The sequence below is a fragment of the Hemiscyllium ocellatum genome, chromosome 11 (assembly GCF_020745735.1).
Source record: "Hemiscyllium ocellatum isolate sHemOce1 chromosome 11, sHemOce1.pat.X.cur, whole genome shotgun sequence".
Classification (NCBI taxonomy): Eukaryota; Metazoa; Chordata; class Chondrichthyes; order Orectolobiformes; family Hemiscylliidae; genus Hemiscyllium; species Hemiscyllium ocellatum.
In genome coordinates, this window is record NC_083411.1 from 32,661,493 (window position 1) to 32,687,593 (window position 26,101).

The following is a 26,101-nucleotide window of genomic DNA, read 5'->3' on the forward strand; positions in this document are numbered from 1 at the left end:
CAAAAATGTGAAGCATGTACCTGATTATTTAATTCACTGCTGTTTGTAGGGCCTTGTGAAATTTGAGGTGTGAATTTCTGTTCATGACTAAGTGCTATCCTTTAAAATACTTACTTGGTTGTGAAGCACTTTGTGATGTTCTGAGGTTGTGAAAGGTCCATTATAAATGCAGGGTCTTTGTTTTCTTTGCATTTATAAACAGTTGTCATGACAGTATTGCACTTGAGAACTATTATCATTTCAAAATCATACTTCCAAAGTTAATATCATCAGGGAATGCTAATAAATGTGATGGTTGTTTCTTTACAAATAATCCTTCTATAAATAACTATTTATTATAATGTTATACAATTCAATAATTATGTGATTAATAGTCATTGACAATTAATTATATTGTAGGTTGTAGATTAGTCATAAATTAATTTTATCACCTTGGAAATGATTGTCTGAATCAATCCAAACATATGGCTCGGAAGTCTCTTTGTACAACTGCTTTTAAACGTTTTAAGCAAAATAAATGTGAACAACCTTAATTTAGTTCCTAATAGATATAAGTCTGGATCATAAAACTGTGTTAATTTAACAGTGTTCCAGATAATTTATATTGTGGAATGCAATATTCTGAGACAAAGATTTGGACATATTCTGATGGAGCTTTACCCTGTATCAACTGTTGATCTTGGCGTGCTCAATGTCATTCAGGAAGTCAAGCATCTATTGCCTCAATAAGCACAAAATTCAGTGTACAAGTAATGATTGCTGCATAGTCCCATTTGTGTTTAAGTTCCAAAATAAAATGTGTTACAATCATTTTGACTGACCTTCCAATTAACCTAGCCGTCAACATAAAACTTCTGAAGTTTGACACAGTAAACGTAAGTTTAGCAATCAAAATCAGGTCAAAAGGCTTGGAGTTGATGAAATGGAAAAATCCCCTCGGTGCTGTAAGGAATGCTCTTCAGTGATAATGGTGCAATGTCAAGCTGAAGTGAGAGCAGCTCAGACAGAGAATCCAATTCAGGGATACCATTATTGCTTTGCAGAAGGCTACTATACACTATGGCAAAAGTGAGGACTGCAGATGCTGGAAACCAGAGTTTAGATCAGAGTGGTGCTGGAAAAGCACAGCAGGTCAGGCAGCATCCGAGGAGCAGGAAAATCGACGTTTCAGGCAAAAACCCTTCATCAGGACTATACGCTATGCCACAACAGTATGGTGACAGGCATTTAATGTAAATAGGTAGTTCAACTTGCATACAGATAAAATTCAAACAATAATTTAGTTAAAAGGACTGTTCATCCGATCCTATTAACAATATTACTGAACTTCAAAGAAATGCAATCAGTTAGCAGTGTGGTTGCTAATATTAAGATTCTATCACTAACATGTTGTCAAATTAGCAGATATTTTCTAGAAAGAAATAATGGGCTAAATTTTACCCATCTCTGGCTCAGCTACCAGCTTTTCCTGAGTGGCCAGGATTCTTGGCATGGGCCAACCTTACTTTGGGAAAACATCCCAACAGCAGTGGGAGGAGGTCTGCAATCCTGTATTGAACTGCTGTAAAATACAGGCCAATCATTCGGAGCAAGTAGAACTAAATAGAGGAATAGCCCCTCTACTTTGCCAAGATCATCAACTGGTATCTAGCTAGACTTAAAAGGCTGAGATGTTAAAATGCTGTTGGTGCATTTCCCACCTTTCATAACATTATTGGTGGGATCCAACATGCACTTGTAAAGATCAGGCTTGAATGACATCTTGTCGTCTGTCCAGGAGAGTGGATGACAGTTGCAGAAGATGCGGGATCTGATCATTTTCTGGTAATCAGTAACTTAAAGCAACTTTAACTTCCAAATTACCTGCCTCTTCCAAATGTACATAAAGAAACTGCCTTGAAAAAGTATCTGTTAGCTGGAGGACACTTTTATTCAATGATAACTTGTGGAGAAAATTCAGAATACAGAGGGTTAACCTGGTCTTGTACTGTTTATCTTCCATTGGGCATAATAAATGTACTACTGGAGTCAATTTTACCAAATGTCATTGAAAATGATGAAACAGTGAAAAGCTTTTTTGATTAAAAGGCCATATAGGTGATAAATATTATTTCACTAATATTCATCTTATTTGGGTTGAAAATAATAGAGAAGTAAGAGAGGATTTCGAAATTAGTCATTCTACAATCATTACTGGCTATATATTTTAACTGCCTTGGGGAATCCAGGTTTTGAGTGTAATGTCAGTTTCCAGGTTTTGAGACTAATAGCATGAAGGTGATAATTTTACTGAGCTTGTTTCCATGGTCACACTGAGCTCACTCTATTTTTGATATTTTGTGTTTCCAATTGAGGTAATGGTAAGGACTATCCTCTATACACCAAAATAGGAGTTTTTCTGGAGGGTGTGATTAAATGGACTGAAGGATGTTCTTTGTCGGAACTTATCTTGTGGCAATTGAAAACTTGAAGGTGTACTGTAGTGAAGAGAAAGAGAAAAATCACAAAAATATCAATTTAATAAATAGTTCACATAGAGGCTTGATTAGGTTATACCTTATGAAGCCCTTGTTTAGGAAACAGATTTGACAACATTCTACATGGATTAATTGATTCGAGGCAATCCTAATGGGAAATGTTACTTGCAGGCTCTGGCTTAAGGGAAAAAAAAAATTAGCTCTGGTTCTTTATTGAAGAATAGGATCACAATTGTTTAGTTGCACCATTTACAATGTTGATACTTGAAAGTACATATGATTGCAATATTATTATTGTCAATCCTTTCATTCATTAATGGGATGTGGGCATTGCTTCTAGGCCAGCACTTATTATCCATCCCTATTTGTCTAGAGGGCAATTAAGAGTTAACTATGATGTCACAGAGGCCAGAGCAGATAAGAATGGCATATTTCCTCCCCTACAAGATACTGGTGAACCAGATACGTTGCTATAACAATCAACAGTGGTTACATGGTCACTGTTAGGTCAGCTTATTATTATCCCAGGTTTTTCAAAATTTAATTTAAATTTTACCATTTGCCATATTTGGATTTAAACCGATGAACCTAGAAAACTAACTTTGAGTTTTGGATTATTAGTCCAGTGACACTACCACAATACCAACACTTTTCTTTGTTATTGAGATGATGCAGAATCAGGTCCATTTAGAAGCTATCAATTATCAAAGTGGAAAAGCCAGCAGTAATTCTATGAATGAATGCAAGGGAACTCAAAATGGAAATGAAATTAGAATAACTATGATATTTTTAAATAACTTTTGCATCTCAAGATTCATGTGTTACCATGCATTTAAGATTGCAAGATGACCGCAAACTATTGGTCTTAATTTAGTGTAAAAAAGGACAACATCGTGACTCAGTGGTTAGCACTGCTGCCTCCCAGCAACACAGACATGGGTTCAATATCCACCCTTGGATGATTGTCTGTGTGGAGGTTGCATGCTCTCCCCAAGTTTGCATGGGTTTCCTCCCAAAGCCCAAAGATATGCCTTGAGGCAGGGTTACTTGACCTGAAAAGATAATTCTAATTTCTCTTCTCAGACCTGCTGAGCTTTTCCAGCAACTTATGATTTTGTGGAGGTTAGGTGGATTGATCATGCTAAATTGCCCATGATGTCCAGGGATGTGCAGACTAGGTGGGTTAGCCTTGGGAAATGCAGGGTTACAGGGATAGTGTCTGGATGGAATACTCTTCAGAGGGTCAGTGTGGAATTGATGGGCTAATGGCTTCCTTCAACACTGTAGGGATTCATAAAAACTTCCTTGTACATCCATAATATATTAAAACTCGTATTTATGCAGTCTTCCTACCAAATCTTAAGATTACAAATTCCTGTGTCTATACGAGGACAAGTGCAAACTTGTCACTTTGTAATTATATTCTTCTCCAATGGAGAGGCATGGCAGTATCACCACTGATGGGTTACATAATTGTTCAGGGTATATGGTTATAATAGAAAGATCGCATTTCGCATTACAGTAGCATGGGAAGGATTTTTATGTTTATCGCATCCAAGTCCTGATGCAGTTGAACCTTCAGGAATTGGCCAGGAAGCTGAAACCTTTGGTGGCATTGTCAGGAATCTGTTGTTTTAGGTAATAGTTCTGAATAATGACATTAAAGTTGTACTAACCTCCACACAAACTGATGATGCCACACAGTTTTTCAGTGCAGTCTACCACAAGTTCCTGATGGAAACAGACTTTCCATCTCTGGCTTCTTAGATTTCTAATAATGGCTAGTTCATTCAAGCCATTGGTATCTCTTGCTATCGTACAATATGCTACTTTTTCTTGGGCTAGATAAATGAATCTTCTTGTTAAGACTCATCTAATCTATCTGTAACAGTGACCATTAGATAGGCCTATAGACCCAGATTAGAAAGGAGGATTGGTGGCAAAGAACTGTCCCAACCACAAGCTGCCAGCAGTTTGCCTTCAGAACTGAACATAACATCTGTGCTAGACACCATTGCTGATTCTTCCAAGATGATGGTGATAATTTGACCCAGGTGATTAAAAAAATCTTTCTGAAGACATTTCATTTTTCCACTTTCAGAACATTACTGCTTTAAGATGTAATAGCAGCCAAAACACAAAAACTAACAAGTGGTTGGAACATTAATGGGGGCAACAACAGGGCAACAGTAGCAGAGAAAAACCTTCATCTCAGTGTTGATAAGAGATACAGAGAGAAAAAAAACCCAGCATGAATCCGGAAGAAGATAAAAGCTCGCCAGTCTGGGAAGAGAGAGAGAGTTCTTGAAGAAGACTGCACTTTGGAAATGATTGAGAACTTTGAGAGTTAAGTCAGATCCTAAGAGGAAATGTGAAAAAAACTTTAAATAATGGTCCAAAGGGCAGGCCTGGTTTTAATGCAAATCCACTTTGCAGTTAGGTGCATGAGTCCCCAACCTGGACTAAACTGCTTCAACTAAGAAACTCCTGGCCTATCAGTTTGCAACAAGAAATCTTCCAAAAGGTAAATGCATTTTTGTTTGTCAAATTAGGATCAGGGACCTTTCTCCCAACCTGTTTGGAACATCAGGACCATTATATCTGTGGATGGATTAGTTTATAATAGCACTATAAAGTTAAGAACAACATTCATGACTTTCAAAAATACTTGCTTTGAAATATAATAGCACCTTTTGTTTAATACCCCTCTTGACATTCAAAAACATTCTGAATCATGCCAGTCTCATGGCGATTGGTCAGTATTCATTAACACAGTATCACATATCCAATGAAGCAAAATGGAATGACAATGACAAAAGTGAAAGTACAAACTAATTCTCATTGTCAGGACTCTGTTAAGATTCATTACCATCACAGTGGATAGCTGGTGGTGCACTTCAAGCACTTGGTAATCAAGGAGACCAGATAAATTCATCATTGAACCCATATAGTACACATAAATTAATGTGAGATGATTGGAAGGACTGGATATGTTGAGAAGCTGGAGGTGGAGGGGATGCCAGGAGGCATGTAATCCCATGGTAGGGATGCAACACAACCACAGGGTACCATAAAAGTAACTTTGGAACCTCGACTTCCCTTTAACTGGAGGTCTGCAACAATCCCTTCAGGCACTGCTGGTTCACATACTGAGCAAGTGCCATGGCTTAGCACCATTCCATCCATTGGTGGTTAAAAATTGTATCAATGTTGTAGTAATGCCAAGTGACTCTGATGTGCATGGGAGAATGAGGTATCTATAAAAAACATGCTGCTAATATCAAATACTCCATTAAAATGATTGCAAGCTGAATGCCAACAGGAACAGGGCAGTCGGAGCTGCACCATGATTTTCAATGTGTTACTATCTGGCACTAAAGCCAAAAAATCTAATTTGTTAATCCTTTTGCATCAAGTTTCTTTCTTTGCAATTTGAATCTTCATTCAGATATAGTTCTAATAAATTTAATTTGAATATCTTGCACATTAAAGAATTCTCAATAACTTAAAATTGATAATATATTTGTTCAACTTCATTCAATAACAGTTCAGCTTTGATGAATGAAAAATTGGTCATGTTTTTGATATTTATCTTGGAAAGTAATTTGTGCAAACTCTTCACTAAACCAATTGTTGCCCATAGTTTAGTATAGTACCTGTTAGAATATAAGGGATGGATGAATAGAATGAAAAGTCAGTTAGTTAGTTTGACTTGTGAAAATATGAAATATGTCTTTTGAGCCAAACAGCCTATAGCCTATTTCATGTTCCTAACATTGATTACATTTTTATTTTAAATGTCCAATCTTACAATGAATAATACCTTGAGTTCAAAAAGATAACAGCAAAAAATATTGGACTGATTTAAAAAAAAATTACCTGTTGTCAAAGAGACCATCAGTGGGGAGTACATGTGTGTTGTCTTTCCCAACCAGGAATTTTATTCTATCATAGAAGCGTCTTGGGGGATGCAGGGGAAAAGGCAATTGACTTTGTTGGATCAGGTCAAGAGGGTCAGGTGATCCTTGACAAAGCTGACCAGTGTAACAAATTGTTTGTTTGCAACAGTCTGGGTCCATACAGTCTGTTAAACCATCTGGAAAGAAAGAATGAAATATGAGGCAGTGTTTTTAAAAATGAATGTTTTGGTTCCAAGATAATATTATTTTTCTTCTGCCAGCATGGTGTACATAGTGCACTGACACAGGAATTTTCCTTTCAATTCTAAAATTAGCTCAGGGCTGTCAGCTGTCTTACCTCCATCCATTATGTGCTTTAACATGTTACTTTTGAAATATCTGAGGTGCATCTTATAGAACAATTCACTGCCCTTGCTGATAGTACTGACTGTTAAGTTTTTGCCAATTTGTCTGTATAACTTATTTACCTGATTTATCACAGTACAATACAGAGATGACTTTAGTTCAAATTCCTAAATGATTTATTTGTAGAAATTGGAACATCTCAAGTTACAGAAGTTTCCAAACAATGTGGTCTTTGTTGGATACTGGATCCTTTCTGGAACTCTCTTGGTGGAGCCAGTTTCAAGATGCTCCAGCTCCACCAGATTATTTTCAGTCAATCAAATATAAGAGGCTCAGCACCCAGACAACAATAACCAAATCCAAAATAATTAAATCACAGAACAATGTATTGACTTATCCTTGGATGTAGTTTCTTGGTGAACAGGGAATCAAGAAATATGGTGAGTGGGCAGGAAAATTAAATTGAAGCTCAAGATTAGCCACAAATGTCAGAGAGGATTCAATGGGCCACATGGTCTAAAGCTGCTCGTATATCTTGTGCATTCTTGAGAATCTGTGCTGATTATAACTTTCCTAGCTTTTTGCGTATTGTGTCAATTATGTCAGCTAAACTGATAGTTCAGATAAGAGCTCTGTGGTAAAGACATCATCTATCCAAGTTATTTTAGTTTCCCTTTGTTTGCTGTAAAACTGTAGGTTTGAGAAAGTGATGAATGCAGATGCTGGAGATCAGAGTGAAAATGTGTGCTGCTGGAAAACTACACCAGGTCAGGCAGCATCCGTGGAGCATAAGCTCTTTATCAGGAATGCAGGTATGTAGTGTAAAAGAAGCATCCAACTTAGCAGGTTTCACTGGTTGAGCTCATGATTGCTCTGAATGGTTTCTTTCAAGGTCCCTTATGTCCATTGAAGGTACACTCCCAAGATCATCCCCTACTTGAACATCTGCCCTCCCCACCTGCCCTTACCAGCCAAGTTCTTCATACATGCTGCAGGATCCAGCCAAGCTAGCTGGTCTGTAACTGTAAAGTTATCTTAAATTTCAAAGTCCATTGCTGAAAACCTTCTTTGGGGCTGGCTACAATCCGAGCTTTGGCCACTACTCATGTTAGTATAGGCGAGACCACAATGCTGCCAGCCTTTTAATGGTTTGACAGCTCTCAAAATTTGGATTCCTCTCTTGATGAGGGAAGAAGGCCCACCTCAAGCCAATTAATGTTCCAATGTTATTAGACAGGATCATATGCATTCACGGGAAAGAATGGTCCCAATTTGAAAATCTATAATTCTGGCCAAGAAAGAGCTCTTTTCAGATCCTCATAGTGTCTTCAATTTGTCTGTTTACAGTTTGAAGGTGGTATTGTTATTCATTAGCCATTTTGAGGCTCGCAGCCTGATAGAACATCTCAATTTTTCCTGTCCTGCTTTCTGTAATGAATAGAACTGTGAGATGCTTCTTTTGTTATTTATATTGTACTTGTCTTCACTACACCAGATGACCCTCAGATATGATAATTACTTGAGTTTTCACTGTTTATTATTCAAACTCAGTTCTATAAGTTTTTTTTAACATTAACTGATCCAATTTTAAAAATGCCACAATAAGAGTAGCTCAAAATACTTAGTGGCTGTTTGCACAAGCTTTTTATAGCTCTTTCATTCAACTGAACTCTCATACACTTCTGATGTGGCATGAGTAATTCAACAATAATTTGTGTGCCCTTTTCCAAGTAATTACTTTATATTTCATAGCTCTCAGTATAGATTAACTTGCTTCTTATAAAAATATCTCCTTAGGTTATCAATGATGATGACAGAGCTCTTCTTTTCCAATGTGCATCTGACAACAGTACTGTAAGCATGACAAATTGGGCGCAGTGTTGGGTCAGTAGCAATGATACCTGCCCCAAGCTACAAGGTTCCACTTTATGAATCCAAATTCAGTAGAGCATGAGCTTCATAAATGGTACTTTATTCTCAAAAGTTGAAATTCCAGTTTCAAGTCTACCAGACTTAAGGGCATAAACGTGTCTTGACCGCAATGGCTAACAGTGAATTTTCAGCCCATTTAAATTCCACCTGACTGTCTTTTCCATTTCGATAAATTTATACCCTTAAGACTCTGTCAGATTCTCACTGGCTGTTGACGGAAGATAACCTTGTCAGTTTAAATCAACATCATGCTAATCCAGATTTTCCAAAAGGAAGCAATTGCTACAGCATACAGTTGGTATCAGCTTTCTTAGTACTTTGAAACAAAAATGGAACATCACTTGCATTATATTCTTCCTATCAGAACCGCTTTATAAAGTGGCTCCCCAAAGTGAAACATGATGGCTTGCTATTATTATGGAAATAATTGCAGTAATAAAATGATAATATAGCAAAATAATAGAAATAATTGTGCTTCATTGAAAAGTGAGTTGGACGACAAGTTGTAGTGGCTGCACATGCAGCAGTAAATTCAACAATTGGGAAGTTAAAATCAGAGTTGACCTGTTAATCAGGAGGTTTTGTGATAATGGTTTCTTACTGAGACACTTATTATCATGAAATGCCCACTAAACACATCAAAAACATATTAGGGCTTCTTCATCATTAAGCATTTATTAATTATTAATATGAGTTAATTATTGATTACTTTATAACAACGCTCTGAAAATCAGCTTATATATGTTAAAGCTTTTAGATTGTAATTTTGTTAGAGATTTTAAAGTGGAGATTATTTTTGGCAAGTCATGGAAGTTAAGAGTGTTGCTTGGCCCCAAGCAGGTCAACAGCAAAGAACAATTTCCTGAAAAAGGTTTAAAACGAAACTGGAGATTTTTCAGGCCAATATGGAACACACCTCAATGTGAACCCTACTTTTGGAAAAACTATCAATGAGCATGTAGTTCTCACAGCTTTATTTTTTTGCTTGAAATGTAATAACCTATATAGACATTAACATTGGCGTTGCCTAACTGCAATGAGAGCTGGCAATGGTGTGACAGGAATAATTGTAACATGAAGTCACACCATTGCCAGCTCTCATTTTGTATTCAGAGACTTTTTAATGTCATTTTCCATTTTCAACACGTGAATTCGTTTGCAGTTAAGCAATTTCATTCCCAAACTTTGGGTCAGTATTTTGAGTTTCAGTGGCAGGCAAGTCATTATGGTTTGTTTTGAAATTGATTCCAGTCATAACAGACTACAGAATGCTTTATGATGTTTTTTGAGAACAAGGATATATTGCCCTATTGTGATTTTAAAGGTAGCACAGTGTTCATGTGTACATAGGTTATTACATGCCAAGCAAAAAAAAAGGTGTGAGAACTACATGCCAATTGATATGTTTCCCAAGAGTAGAGTTCACATTGAGATGTGCTCAGTATTGATCTGAAAAATCTCCAGTTTTTTTTAACCTTTTTCAAGAAATTGTTTTTTGTTGTTGACCTGCTGTTGAACAACTTAAGTAATCTGAAAATAGCCATCTGAAGCAATGTATGTATTTCACAGATTCATAGACATGTACAGCACAGAAACAGATCCTTCAGTCCAACTCGTCCACGCCGACCAGATATTCTAAATAAATCTAGTCCCATTTATCACATTTGGTCCATAGCCATCTTAGCCCTTCCTATTCATATAGCCATCCAGATACAATTACAACATTTAAAAGGTATCAGCTGCCACCACTTCTCTGGCAGCTCATTCCATACTTGCACAATCCTATGCACGAAAATGTTGCCCCCGAGGTCCTTGAAGAGTTACTTGGCGCAAACTTAATCTGCTTCAATGCTGCCCAGCACTTCTAAGAAATTCTGGTAGCTTTGTGGACGGTACGGTTGCACATTGGTTAGCACTGCTGCCTCACAGCACCGGAGACCCGGGTTCAATTCCCAGCCTCAGACGACTGACTGTGGAGTTTGCACATTCTCCCAGTGTCTGTGTGGGTGTGCCCCGATTTCCTCCCACAGTCCAAAAACATGCAGGTTAGGTGAATTGGCCATGCTAAATTGCCTGTAGTGTTAGGGGCAGGGGTAAATGTAAGGGAATGGGTCTGGGTGAGTGGCTGGTCGGTGTGGACTTGTTGGGCCGAAGGTCCTGTTTCCACACTGTAAATAATCTAATCTATGTCCTTAAGGAATGAGATATATAGTAATTGGACACATTTATTGAAGCCAAATGCAGTTTGTAAACTGCTGTAGTTAAGATTACAACCAGATTTGTTAGGGTTAATTTCTATTTCTAAATCTCAATTATTTCCAAACAATAATCAAATACATCCATATCTGGTACAGCATTTACAACATCTATCACTGAGGGGAAAAATACCTTACTCCAATTAGCAATCAACACTTTCAGGAGACAAGGGGTAGAAGGATTAATGGTGATGGCAATTAGCAAGGAGGTCGAAAAGCAATTTGCAGGCGACAATCGCATTACTCTGTTATGGAAGGTCCACTTTTATTTCATAAGTGAGCAGTAAGATGAAATCAGACTAGAGCTGCCACAAATTAGAAACCATTTGCTGAATTTTCGCAGTCCCTGAATGGTGTTGGTCAAGGTGCTTGAGTTGGGAAAATATGGTGAGTTCATAATAATGAGCTCCTTGAAATTTGGAAAAAATAATGTCTGATTTTCCACTCAAGATTTAAGCAGCAAGGTGAAAATCGCACTAGTGAGCCGTCAGAGGCCTATTTGCATCTTTGAGTGGTTAATATCATCTCATTTATTTGAAATTTGCTAGACTCTCATGCAGCAAAGAGAAATTACATGGCAACAATTCCCAAGATAAAAGCAAGAACGGGTACCTATGGCTCCAGCTCTTCAGGGCCCCCATCTTGGCAACAGTATCCAACATCTCAGGGCATGCTCCATGGGCGGTGATTGCCTGCAACCTCTGTCCATTCAGGCTGATATTGGTCACACCAGTCTCACCGCATCATCATTATGGCTCATCTCTGATCCACTTACCATGTAGGCTCCACTTCAATTCTGTACTCTGTGCTGCAAAGGCACAGAGTAATTACAGAGGAACAATTATGCCGGACAATCTTGTAAAAACATCAACCTCCAGGGGCTGCCAACAGCTTCCAATAAAAAAGCTGCAACAGAGGGTACTTTCAGGGCATGCTGGAGGTACAGGATACCTGCATCTATTGTCCATTTGTTCCAGATGAATGAGATGCATTGACATCACAACTTTCAGATGTCCCTGGAAATCTATCACAGAATGATGCCATCTGCTGAAGGGAAACTTGAAACCTCAAAGAGTGGAAGGACATCAATCCCAGTAGATACCAAGGTGATAGCCACACTGAATTTTATGCAACTGTTGCTTCCAAGAATCCATTTCTGACCTGTGTGGGATCTCTCAATCCTCAACTGAAAGATATCAAGCCTGTTACTGATGTAATTTGTGCCAGATCACAGTACTTCATCTCAATTCCTCATGAAAAACGTAGCAGGCTTCGCAGATGGGCAAAATGCTGGTGACAACATAAGTTATGTTGAGGACACCATTTCAGAATGTTGCAGGCTTCATCAATTGAAAGGTGTTGAATTTTAGCACTGTATAATCCATTTGCGATCATTGAAACCACATGTTAGAAGTCTGTGCCAGGCTTATTGGAAGCTGCCATGCCTTATCCTTGAGAGCATCAGATAGGACCTGGCAAACATAGACTGGGGTAATAGCTACTTGAAAGTAAATTTACATTTGGAAAGTGGGAGTCTTTTAAAAGTAGTATCATAAGAGTTCAGGGCCAGCATGTTCCTCAAAGAGTGAATAGTAAGATCAGCAGGTTGAGGGAATCCTTGATGGAAAAGGACACAGAGTTTGATAAAGAAGGGAAAGGAAGCATATGTCAAGTACAGCACACTAAAAACAGGAGAGGCCCTTCAAAAGTATTGCCCTTAAAATTTTCGAGGGCAAGGAGAGCTGTTATGGGCAAGACCAAACCTTCTCAAAATATATTAAGAAGGTAGTCAACACTTGAAGTATTCTTATTTTTAAGGTAAATAAAATATATCATGTTTCAGATGCAATTCGACATTAAGCAGAACACAATTTATCCAGACACTATGGTTAAAACAAAACAAAAGGAAAAAGAAAAGAAAAGAATTGGCTTAGCTGTAACTCTATCAAAATGATTAACAAAATAATAAATACAGTTATAATTAGTTAACTGTTCCAATATGGTAACATTCTATAATCATACCCTTGACAAAAGGCAAACTTAGAAAACACTGTCTCACTTTAAGACGGGTGATAAGGACAAGCCAGGGAACTATAGACCAGTGAGCCTGATGTTGGTGGTGAGCAAGTTGTTGGAGGCAATCCTGAGGGATAGGATTGATTAGGGGTAGTCAATATGGCTTTGTGCATGGGAAATCATGTCTCCCAAACTTGATTGAGTTTTTTGAAGAAGTAACAAAGAAGATTGGTTAAGGCAGAGCAGTAAATGTGATCTATATGGACTTCAGTAAGATATTCAACAAGTTTCCTCATGGGAGATTGGTTAGCAAGGTTAGATCTCATGGAATACAGGGAGAACTAGCCATTTGGATACTGAACTGGCTCAAAGGTGAAAGACCGAGGGTGGTGGTGGAGGGTTGTTTTTCAGACTGGAGGCCTGTGGCCAGTGGAGTGTCACAAGGAGCACTATTTTTCATCATTTATATAAATGATTTGGATATGAGCATAAGAGGTATAGTTTGTGGGTTTGCAGATGACACTAAAATTGGAGGTGGAGTGGACAGCAGAGAAAGTTACCTCAGGTTACAACCGATCTTGATGAGATGGGCCAATGGGCTGGTGAAGTGGCAGATGGAGTTTAATTTAGATAAATGCAGGTGCTGCATTTTGGATAAGCAAATATTAGCAGGACTTATACACTTAACGGTAAGGTTCTAAGGAGTAAAATCTGATTGAAGATTTGTAGCTCGGGTATCCGTTGTTGTGGTTCTGCTTGCCGAGCTGGAAGTTTTTGCTGCAAACGTTTCGTTCCCTGGCTAGGGAACATCATCAGTGCTGTTGGAGCCTCGTGTGAAGTGCTGCTTTGATGTTTCTTCCGGTATTTATATTGGTTTGTTCTTGCCGCTTCCGGGTGTCAGTTTCAGCTGCAGTGATTTGTATGTGGGGTCCAGGTCGATGTGTCTGTTGATGGATGTTCTTGCCATTTCCGGGTGTCAGTTTCAGCTGTAGTGGTTTGTATATGGTGTCCATATGACACCATATACAAACCACTACAGCTGAAACTGACACCCAGAAACGGCAAGAACATCCATCAACAGACACATCGACCTGGACCCCACATACAAATCACTGCAGCTGAAACTGACACCCGGAAGCGGCAAGAACAAACCAATATAAATACCGGAAGAAACATCAAAGCAGCGCTTCACACGAGGCTCCAACAGCACTGATGATGTTCCCTAGCCAGGGAACGAAACGTTTGCAGCAAAAACTTCCAGCTCGGCGAGCAGAATCACAACAACGTTCTAAGGAGTGTTGCTGAACAATGAGACCTTGGAGTGCAGGTTCATGGCTCCTTGAAAATGGGGTTGCAAGTAGATAGGACAGTGAAGAAGGTGTTTCCTTTATCGGTCAGAGTATTGAGTTCAGAAGTTGGGTGATCATGTTGCGACTGTCCAGGACACTCATAAGGCCGCTGTTAGAATATTGCGTGCAATTCTGGTATCCTTTCTTTTGAAAGGATGTTGTGAAACTTGAAAGGGTTCAGAAAAGATTTACAAGGATGTTGCCAGTTGGAGGATTTGAGCTATAGGGAGAGGTTGAATAGGCTGGGGCTGTTTTCCCTGGAGAGGCAGAGGCTGAGGAGTGACCTCATAGAGGTTTATAAAATCATGAGGGGCATGGATAAGATAAATAGACAAAGTCTTTTCTCTGGGGTGGGGGAGTCCAGATCTAGAGGGCATAGATTTAGGGTGAGAGCTGGAAGATATAAAAGAGACCTAAGGGGCAATGCTTTCACACAGAGGGTGATACATGTATGGAATGAGCTGCCAGAGGAAGTAGTAGAGGCTAGTACAATTGCAACATTGGCAATATTTAAAAGGCATCTGGATAGTTATATGAATAGGAAGGGTTTGGAGGGATATGCGCCAAGTACTGGCAGGTGGGACTAGATTGGGTTGGGATAGCTGGTCGGCATGGACGAGTTGGACCAAAGGGTCTCTTTCTGTCCTGTACATCTCTGTGACTCTGACTCTGTGACATGAAATGCCAGCAATCCAAGGGGAGTTCTGAGAATTCTTAGCAGGAAGAGATGTATTGTCGCAACAGACCCAGCAACAACTGCTACTGAGAAAATAAAACTAAAAATCCTGGTTCTGTGGGTGCTTGACCCCACTCATTCAGGCTGCTTCTATTGTTCCAACTTTAAAAATAAACAAGGCTTCACAAACTGTTTACTTTATGAGTTTTTGATAGACATGTCATCACCTTAAAATCTTCCTTTGAAAAAAGGACAATCAACCTCTTAAAGCCATAGTATTGCCACAGGTGCCACAAAATATCTTTGGCAGAAAGGATTAAGAAAAACTCCATAGTATTTCTCAGTATATTAAGAGAAAGAAGGAAGAGTGGTGCATATTAGAGACTTAAGGGAAACCTTTGCATGAAGCCAATAGATGTGGGTGAGGTCTTAAATGAATACCTCTGATCTGTATTCACAGATTTAATCCAGATAAATGCATTTTGGGAGGTCTAATAAGGTAAGAATATACACAATGAATAGTAGGTGCCTCAGGAGTATGAGGAATAAATACACATTGGTGCAGAAATCCATAAATCCTTGAAGGTGTCAAGGCAGGATGGTGAAGAAAGAACAGCAGGTCAAGCAATATCAGGGAAACAGGATATTTCAGGTTGACTTTTTCCAGCTCCATACTTTATTGACTCTGACTTGCCAGCTTCTGCAGTTTTCACTGTCTCCAGGATGGCGAAGAAGGCATATGTGATACTTGGAGAAAGTGAGGACTGCAGCTGCTGGAGATCAGAGCTTAAAAATGTGTTGCTGGAAAAGCGCAGCAGGTCAGGCAGCATCAAATGAACAGGAGAATCGACGTTTTGGGCATAAACCCTTCTTCAGGAAACTTAGGAAGCCAAGTATGGGATATTTGGCTTTGTTAACTGGGACATAGAATATAGAAGCAAGTCTTGTCACAACTTTATAATATAAACAGGTGGAGTGCAGCTCTGGTCATCCCACTATCTCAAGGATGTGATAGCACTGGAAAGGGTTCAGAGGAGATTCACTACAATGTTGCCTGGGATAATAAGTCTCAGTTAGGGATGGATTGGATTTGTTTTCCTTGGAACAGAGGAGGCTGAGAGTGGATCTGATTGAGGTATATAAAATTATGAGGGGCACAGATTGAGTAGTTCGTGAAAATCTTTTCTCCATGGCAGACATATCCAAGACCATCCGGCCTAAGTTTAAGTGAGGAGTAAGTGTTTTAGAACAGATCTGAGAGAAAAAAAAATCACCCAGAAGTTGGTGGAAATGCAGAGAGGGTAGCAGAAACAGGTACTATCGCTACATTTAAGAAACATCTGGATGAGCATTAAAATGCCTGGGCATAATTGGTCATGGGCCAAATGCAGGTAAATGGGATTAGTGTCGTTTGGTGTCTGTTGGTTGACATAGACATGGTGGACTGAAGGGCCTATTCTATTATATTCCTGGCTCATTTCCATAAGACCATAAGACATAGGAGTGGAAGTAGGGCCATTCGGCCCATCGAGTCCACTCCGCCATTCAATCATGGCTGATGGGCATTTCAACTCCACTTACCAGCGTTCTCCCCGTAGCCCTTAATTCCTCGAGACAACAAGAATCTATCAATCTCGGCCTTGAAGACATTTAGTGTCCCGGCCTCCACTGCACTCTGTGGCAATGAATTCCATAGGCCCACCACTCTCTGGCTGAAGAAATGTCTCCGCATTTCTGTTCTGAATTGACCCCCTCTAATTCTAAGGCTGTGTCCACGGGTCCTAGTCTCCTCGCCTAACGGAAACAATTTCCTAGCGTCCACCCTTTCCAAGCCATGTATTATCTTGTACGTCTCTATTAAGTCTCCCCTCAATCTTCTAAACTCCAACGAATACAATCCCAGGATCCTCAGCCGTTCCTCATATGTTAGACCTACCATTCCAGGGATCATCCATGTGAATCTCCGCTGGACACGTTCCAGTGCCAGTATGTCCTTCCTGAGGTGTGGGGACCAAAACTGGACACAGTACTCCAAATGGGGCCTAACCAGAGCTTTATAAAGTCTCAATAGCACATCTCTGCTTCTATATTCCAACCCTCTTGAGATAAGAGACAACATTGCATCGCTTTCTTAATCACGGACTCAACCTGCATGTTTACCTTTAGAGAATCCTCGACTAGCACTCCCAGATCCCTTTGTACTTTGGCTTTACTAATTTTCTCACCATTTAGAAAGTAGTCTATGCTTTTATTCTTTTTGCCAAAGTGCAAGACCTCGCACTTGCTCACATTAAATTCCATCAGCCATTTCCTGGACCACTCTCCCAACCTGTCTAGATCCTTCTGTAGCCTCCCCACTTCCTCAGTACTACCTGCCTGTCCACCTAACTTCGTATCATCGGCAAACTTCGCTAGAATGCCCCCAGTCCCCTCATCCAAATCATTAATATATAATGCGAACAGCTGTGGCCCCAACACTGAACCCTGCGGGACACCGCTCGTCACCAGCTGCCATTCTGAAAAAGAATCTTTTATCCCAACTCTCTGCCTTCTGTTAAACAGCCAATCCTCAATCCATCCCAGCAGCTCACCTCGAACACCATGGGCCCTCACCTTGTTCAGCAGTCTCCTGTGTGGCACCTTATCAAAGGCCTTTTGAAAGTCTAGATAGACCACATCCACTGGGTTTCCCTGGTCTAACCTACTTGTTACCTCTTCAAAAAATTCCAACAGGTTTGTCAGGCATGACCTCCCCTTACTAAAACCATGTTGACTTGTTCTAATCAGACTCTGCTCTTCCAAGAATTTAGAAACCTCATCCTTAATGATGGATTCTAGAATTTTACCAACAAGCGAGGTTAAGCTGATTGGCCTATAATTTTCATTTCAAGGTCTGAATGCTGAACAAGGGTAACTGGGAGACAAGGGCTACCCTCTGCAATCATGGTTGACCACTCCATCATGCAACCCCTTGACTGAGAACTTGGTATAAACTGATTGCAGTCCACTTTTCCAACAGAGCCATCGGGGAAAAGGCAATAGACCGCTTGAAGATGAGGTTCTGATCCTTCAGTGAGTTTGAGGAGATCTTGCAGTGAAGGCCTGATGGAGTGTGCAGCATAATCCTAGCATGCTGCACTCTGCACATTGGAAACAGGCAAAGAGGGGGTGAGATGGATGCTGAAGAGCTTGCAGAGTGACAATAGTTTCCTGCATGTGAAAATGAGGACAATGAGCAGGAGAAATATCACTTTAAATGCAATAGAGCACAGCATTGTCAGGCACCACCAGCGAGATTGAACTTAATTGGCACCTTGCTCCAAACATGAGAGCTGAGTGCAGTGATATTCATTGACCGTCCTTTTGTTATTATTCAAAAGGCAAGCAGTCTCTGCCTGTTCTCAAAAGCAAATTCAGCTTTTTAAGTTTGGCTTTACTTAATTTTTGCTGTTTCTCAACAAAAATGAACGTTTTCAACCATCTGAAGGCTTTGCAGCGCATGATACTCCCAGATTGAACAATGAGAAGATGTTATACTGTGCAATGCTCAGACCAAGGATGGTAGCCTGTTCAGCTTGATTTGTGTAACTCCAATGACAGTCAGTCATACAGGTGATGATGAAGAATCAATACATTTATAAATGTGAGCATGCCTTTGTAACTAAATGTCACCAATGTGCCCTCAGAAACCTTTTTCAATTCCTTTCTGCTACATTTATTGTGAAGGGCTATCCATGGCCAACAGCTTTTGATCTGGTTCATAGCTGGGCTTTAAATATTGCACCAATGCAGTGAATCCTGGGAGACCCTGGCAGTGGCAAGTTCTTGAGCTGCTGGTGAGTACACCATAGTATAAGTATGATGCTATAGATGTGTGGTGAACATAATGAGGTGAACCACCTGAGCACCTCCCCCCCCCCCCAAAAAAAACCTGACACTCAGCTGATTTTTGGTCAAATTCAGCCCATTGTTTGTAAATGCTTCCACCATTCACAATGATTAACTGTAAGAGATCGAAGAAAAACAACTTGATGAAGTTAATTTCTTTACAACTGTTCTCAGCTGTAAAAAAAAAGGAAGATTACATCACAGAATACTTTCACACCACTATATCCATGTCATCCCCACCACTGGAGCAACTCAGCCACCGGTACTTCCACTTAACAGGACTGTCTCTGTGACCCAGTAAACTGAAACTACTTCTGTAGCTTTACCAAGAAACCGGCTTGACATTTAGTTTCTTTAATTTTTTAAAATCTAAATATATTCTTGTATTATGTAAGAAGCAATTCCTTTAATTTGAACAGTAGGTATGTGAAAAGCACAATATAAATGCTGACTGTATTTCTGTATTAATGTGAGGCAAGAAGAATTGAATGATTTCCAACACAGTTTGAGAGAAGTGTTTTACAAACATTATTTATAACCATGATGATTCTCTGCGTACAATCGATCTGGTGTTAAGTTCAGAAAATAATTAATGAGGCATCTTACAATTTGTAAATCATCCCTGACAGTAGATGTGTGCACCAATCCTGCTTCCAAATTCTTTGGGTGAATCTGTAAATAGTCACGTCCATATGACTGATGGCCATCCTGCCTGCTGTGTAGTACTATTAACTGGCATGCCAATTTATAGACATAGACCCATCTCTAAGCCATTTTAGGAGAGTCTGACTTGGGGGTTGGGATGGGTCACACAGTGGAATGAAACTCCCCTGCCCTTTAACTAGACCCCTTAGTTACCCTATTAAGACATGTGCAGACACTGACTGGTATTTCTCATTTGGGAATTAATTTCCTCTGCTCGTGTTACACTGCAAATGCTGATGAGATGCAGTTTCATCCTTAAAGAATGGGATATATAGTCATTGAATACATTGGTAACTTCTCTGGTTTATTAGCAGAGGCATAGAGCACAAACACAAGGTGGTGATGTTGCATTTATACAAGACACTTATTAGATATCAGCTAGAGGACTGTGTACAGCTGCACTATAGGAAACGTGTGAATACGCTGGAAAGAATGCAGCAGCGACAGGAATGAGGAATTCAGTCATGTGGATAGGTTGAAGAAATAGGGCCTGTTCTTCTCAGAGTGAAGAAGACTGAGAGGATATTTCATAGAGATTTTCAAAATCATGAGCATCCTAGACAGAGTAGATGGTGAGAAGCTGTTCGTGCGCATAAAAAAGAATGAGGATGCATACATTGAAATAGGTTTGCAAGCAAAATACAGGTGATGTGAGAGTAAACTGATTAATTTGATTTATTGTCATGTACACCTAAGTTGTAAAGAAAATAACTTCGTCAAGTGAAAAGCTTTGTTTGTGAGCAGTACAGGCAGATCATAGTAAGCAAGGACATACAGATCATTGGGTGAAAGGTAAAAAAGTCTTGGACAGAGTAAAGAATACAGGTTACACCAAATATTAACAAGGTCAGCATTATATGAAGTTAGAGAGTCCACTCATCAGTCTAAACATTTCACACAGCAAGGAAGTTCAATTGAAGAATTCAAGAAGGCATTAAATGATTATTTGGATATAAATGTTATGCAGTGACATGGGGAAAAGACAACAGTTTGGCAGAAGGCAATAGAACTGGTGCAGGCATGATGGGCTGAATGGCTGCCTTTTGTACCTCACAATTCTGTGATTCTATCAAGCAGGCTGGCTTTGACTCAATTTGAGCAACATCAGAGGAGATTGGTTAGTTTGCACTAAAATGTCCCAGAATAAATAATTCAGTTTGTCTTTCCATTAGGAATCTACTTATGCTTATTTCTTCAACCAACAACAGAACTTAATATTGGTGCATTAATAGCAATGAAGTCAGCTTCTTTAATGAAAGGCTTAGGGTTCATATTAGAAATTAGATTGAGCAGAGTGCCTGGTATCTCACACCAATTTATCCTAAAATAGGTCTTTTTCTTATATTTAGTTGTGCTTAAATATATTTATAGTGAACTTCACAAAAAATAATACCTTATGCATTGTTAATGTTTACCTCGAAAATCTTTTATGCAATATCATAAAAAATGAATCAAATGTAAACCCTTTATGTATGGAGAAAATTTAATTAAAGCTGCTCAGAACACTTCAATTTCTTTCATCTTCCCAGGAATAGTGCAGATTCATCATCCTAATCATTATGCTGTCTTCAATCCATGAAATAGATTTAAATGAACAGTGCAGCTACATTTTGTTCGAGATGATCTCAACCTTATAATAGTCCTGAATAGCTAATTTCATGGCAGTCATCATTAAATAGTGAATTCTTAATGGCAATGTCTTAAAAAAAAAACCAGAGTCCACATGTCAACCAATCAGCACTCTCACCTCATAATATAATTGTTGTTTTCTGTTTATTTTGATATTTCTTGAGAATTATCCTGATTGGTGCAAGACGAAAAGTTTCAACAAAAGCGATTAATTTTCAGTAAGACTCAAGTTTTGCACTTCCAAATCAACTGTAACTTCATATAATTCTATTACATTGAGAAAATTCACCAGCATGAAGAATTCTTACTGAAAAAAATGCTTGAATTTTATCTCCTGGCGTCGGGGTTTTTACTTGGATTTACGCTTCATAGACAAAACAAGGATATGTGAAGTGGCTCTCATAAAACATGGCCTCATTAACAGAATTCCTACAGCTATTTTAGTATTCATCTTAAGGAACAATCCTGAATGATGATTTAATTGCAAGAATAAAAAGCATTAATTGTGTTTATTGTAAATAGCACAGAGTGCATGATGTTTCAAGTATTCACGAAGGCAGCAGTTTAAAAATATACTTGCTTATTTTGTTTTAATGAGGAGGTAAACCAGCACAAATGGAAATATTAGTTTTGTTTTCCTCACTTTTGTAAAGATGTTTTCCAACTTAATATGAGAACTACTGTTAATGGCAAACTTGGGATGTATGGGCAAGTTGTGTAACAAAGGGCACTGCAAGTATTTAACTTGATCAACAGTCACAAAGTCAAATATAAAAGATGCACTCTTCTGGGCTGAATTAGCTGATTTCAGAGAATCAAATTGTACTGAGGTGAGACAATTAGACTTCAAGGGCATGGGCTACATAGGGAAAATAATAAGTCACTAAGGTCCTCTTTTCCAATTTCAAAACACTGATCCCTTCTGGCAAGTGAACATAAGTTCCTCTGAGAAGTGTTGTTGAAACATTGAGAAAATTTTCCATTCTCTTCAGCAATGGTAAGAAATGTGAGAAAATATGGTGAAATTGAAAAACATATCAGAATCTTCGCAGTGAGAAAATAAATTCTGATTTTGCCCTTAAGGTTTAAACAGTAAGGTCAGAATTTGGCAAGTGAACTGTGATGGCTTTATTTTCATGCATCACATTTCTAATAGCCTAAGTTGAGTTAGTTCTCTTCAACTTCTAAATCTTCTCTTCTTGCCAAGAAACCAGATGGTACCAATTCCTGACATGAGAGACACAGCAATTAACTAACAGTTGATTTCTTGCTTTTCTGGGTCTTCACCACAATGTCCCTACATACTCCTCTCTTTCTTTACTCATTCTTTTAGGCATCACCAAAACTCCAGTCTCATCACAACATCATGTCTACTTTCAGAGACACTCACACACTACTTCAATCCTTCAGGACTTCACTTTGGACTCATCTACTGAATATGATGACCGGCATGCTTCTGCCAAGTTGCTTTGCTTACAAGAGCATACACACATTTTGTGCATCTACACATTGAATAGCTCTAAGTTTCGTTTCTTAGCACACACTCACTTTGCATTTATTTGAAGCCTGCCGGCCTCTGTGGCTCTTATTACTTTCACGCACACAGGGAGAGGCAGGTAGCTAGTCATATCTCAAAGCACTGAATAGTCAAGGAAGCGAACATGTTACTGTATGATAACATGTTTAATCAATGTCAAATCTGCATCATGTGCCAGCAACTTAAGCAGAAAGACACATTGCATATGCTTCAACCAAGTGACCATGTCTCAGCCATGTCTCAAAGTCTAAAGTGACTCGTCCTGAGAAGTGTCAGAGGGGACTAGAGGGTCCACCATCAGGCGCTTGGTCCTATCAGAGTCCAGGGATCTGAGTCTTTGCGATCTAGGCTTAAGGCCACTGTCTGAACTGCAAGCCAAGTGCGACCAGTCCAGCAATTATAGGCATGGTGTTAGTTATGGTGCTGTGGCGGCATCAGTCCAGGTTCTGAGCATTGATCAGTCAAGGCTCTACTTCAAAATCAGTCCGGCATTGGTCATGATCAATCCTGCAATTGGTGCATTAACTGTCAGGGAGTTTATCAGAGCCTATCATGGAGTTCTGGGGAACATGGAAAACTCAGTCTCGGGATGGAGGCTGTTGAACTGGTGCTGAGGGAATCATTAAAATGAAAAGAGGTAATTTAAGGCAGAAGCTGGAATCCCGCGGAGAAAAGGAGGTGACAGGAACTCTGGGAAGAGGCGTTTTCACAAGTCACAATCTTCACGAGGAGAGTGATTGGTCATCAAGTGGATGACAACTTTCAGAGACTTTGAAAAGTTTCTGGGAGCACACTGGGGACATTATTCGCCACATTAAATGGGGTGGTTGTGATTGGCCCTGTTGACCTGGAAGACTTGGTTGGTCATCACAGCCCCCCGCATTTATATCTCAGCCCCCTTGGCTCCCCCAATTCCACATTCCTGAAGAAAGGCTTATGCCCGAAACATCGACTCTCCTACTCCTCGGATGCTGCCTGATGCTGCCGTGCTTTTCCAGTGGCACACTTTTTGACTCAGATCTCCAGCATTTGTAGTTTTTACTTTTATCCTAACTGCCAGATGTACACAGGCTGGAATAAGCATTGATGGACTCCCTAACCCAGTATACCAACTGCCTCCGACAAGCCTGGCTGTGGACTTGGCTAAGTCACTAATAGCTGAGAACATGGAACTATCTTCTGCCTGGGACAGAAAAGATATTCGGTTTTCAGAAGTCCTCTGAGTGCAAGAGAACGTGGGTATTTCTTCCTTGATGAACAGCAGAGATTTGTCAGTGATATGCTTGTCAGAATGTGCTCTCACTCCCAACCGAGAAAGCACCAAAGTGACAGCCTCAGAGCTAAAGGAGAGTACAGGGAGAAGCCTTGCTAGGAACATTCATTGGCTTTCTCCGCAAAGATGCAGCTGGAACTGGTGGCCTCTGCCACCACCCTCTTTGAGGCAAAGGTTCACTGAGTGCTGCTAAGAAAGGAGAGGGAATCAATTGTGTAAGAGGGATTAACATTTGAGAAAGTTACAAATGAGTTCATTCTGGTAGTAATAAGAGAGCATCACTGAACAACATAATGAACCTTACTTGGTTGGGTGAGTGTTAAGGTCTCTCCATCCCCACACGTGTGGATGGACTCTTCTCCAGCCAAATCCAACATTTTTCCTCATATGGTATAACCAGCATCTGTCCACACTGCCTCCATGGTTTTCAACCTTTTGATCTGGTTGTGAGTAATTTCTTTCCACAACAAGACCAAAGGAAGGACTGAATATGATGGAAGTGGATGGAAGAATAGTTAGTGGTGATGTTGAAGCAGGAGAGCTGGTGAGGTGTCTTAAGTGAGTCAGAATTGCAAAGGGTTAAGTGAGTGAGAGCCATTCAGTGGGCATGATGCATAAAAAAGTGAGAATTGTAGTGCATGTAGTGACCCTGTGACCAGGCGGTAGCAGAGAGAAGATGATGGAGCCTACCCTTATAATGTGGAGAAAATCATTAACCTTCCATCTGAACTGCTGTGCATTGTGTTTCACCTGAGGCATTGCACTGACCCAGGACAATCTTTTAGTCCAGATTGGCTGAGTTTGGTGATATGACCTCTTCCACAGGTCAGCAGGAAAAATTACTGCTCTTCTTTCCATTGTTCTGTCCATGACCAACTTTAGGTTCCTGTTAGTGAATCAAGGAGCTAACTTACCTTTCTGAACCATTTCCTTGGGGATAACCAGGCCAGACCACAGTGTGAGGGCCAGTTCTCTGCTTGCAGTGCCTGATATTCTGTAGAGCTAGGTCTTAAATACAGTGCCATTGATATGAAGATAATAAAGTCCTGGCAGCAGTGATCAGCTTTTCTGCTTCTGCTGCAACACGATTCTCTGAAATGGGCACTGTCCGAATATATAATTAAAGAGATGAAGAGTGGAAGATTATATGAGAAAAGGTGCCATGGGTCATAACAGACTAGGTGCCATAAATCTCACTAAAACAAACTTTGCCAAAAATGGGAAAATTCATCCACAGTTTCTCTTGCCACGGATACTTCTAAACTTACTGAATTTTTCACAGCACTTTCTCTTTGTTATTTCAGGTCTCCAGAATCTTGTGTTTATTACAGACGGATGTTAGCTCAGAATTAAGGTATAAAGCTATTTTCAAGTAGAATAATTTTTCTAAATTATAGTTGGAAAACGAATCTTCTGTCTGAAGTCTGGCCTCATAAATATGAGACAGCATTTGGTGTTTGTGAAATTTCATGATATCAGATCACAGCCCTGAATTAGTTATAGACATATTGATTTTTTTTTAAATAAGACAGACTGCATTGTGACAAAAAAGGAAGACAAAGATTTATTAGCCAAGATATACATGCATGTAAATTCTTAGAATATAATTCGGCAATGTCTGGAAAGAAATTCTAAATTGATTAATTGTACTTAGTTCCAAGAGGAATATCAGAGTAGAAGGATGTCAAGGGACTTCAGGCACAGAAACTTCAAAGAAGCAGATGCAATGCAAAAACCAACTTATAGTCTTCTGTGGTTGTGACGATAATGGAGTTTGATTATCACCTCAATAGAAACCAGCTCATGTATGTTAATCATCGACTGTGGGCATAATGTGAACTCAAAGAAAACAAGGCTAGATTATGAGGGGCATGAATAAGATAAATAGACAAAGTCTTTCCCTGGGGTTGGGGAGTCCAGAACTAGAGGGCATAGGTTTAGGGTGAGAGGGGAAAGATATAAAAGAGACCTAAGGGGCAACATTTTCACACAGAGGGTGGTACGTGTATGGAATGAGCTGCCAGAGGATGTGGTGGAGTCTGGTACAATTGCAACATTTAAGAGGCATTTGGATGGGTATATGAATAGGAAGGGTTTGG

General features: G+C 39.6%; 1 protein-coding gene across 3 annotated transcripts in view; it reads right to left on the reverse strand.

Annotated features, from left to right (window-relative positions):
* Positions 1-26,101, reverse strand: part of tenm1 (teneurin transmembrane protein 1) — an 833,960-nt gene that overhangs the window by 152,773 nt on the left and 655,086 nt on the right. For all 3 annotated transcript variants that reach the window (XM_060832118.1, XM_060832119.1, XM_060832117.1), the window contains one exon: positions 6,357-6,573. In XM_060832118.1, coding sequence (XP_060688101.1) covers positions 6,357-6,573 — 217 coding nt within the window. The remainder of the gene's footprint in view (positions 1-6,356; positions 6,574-26,101) is intronic.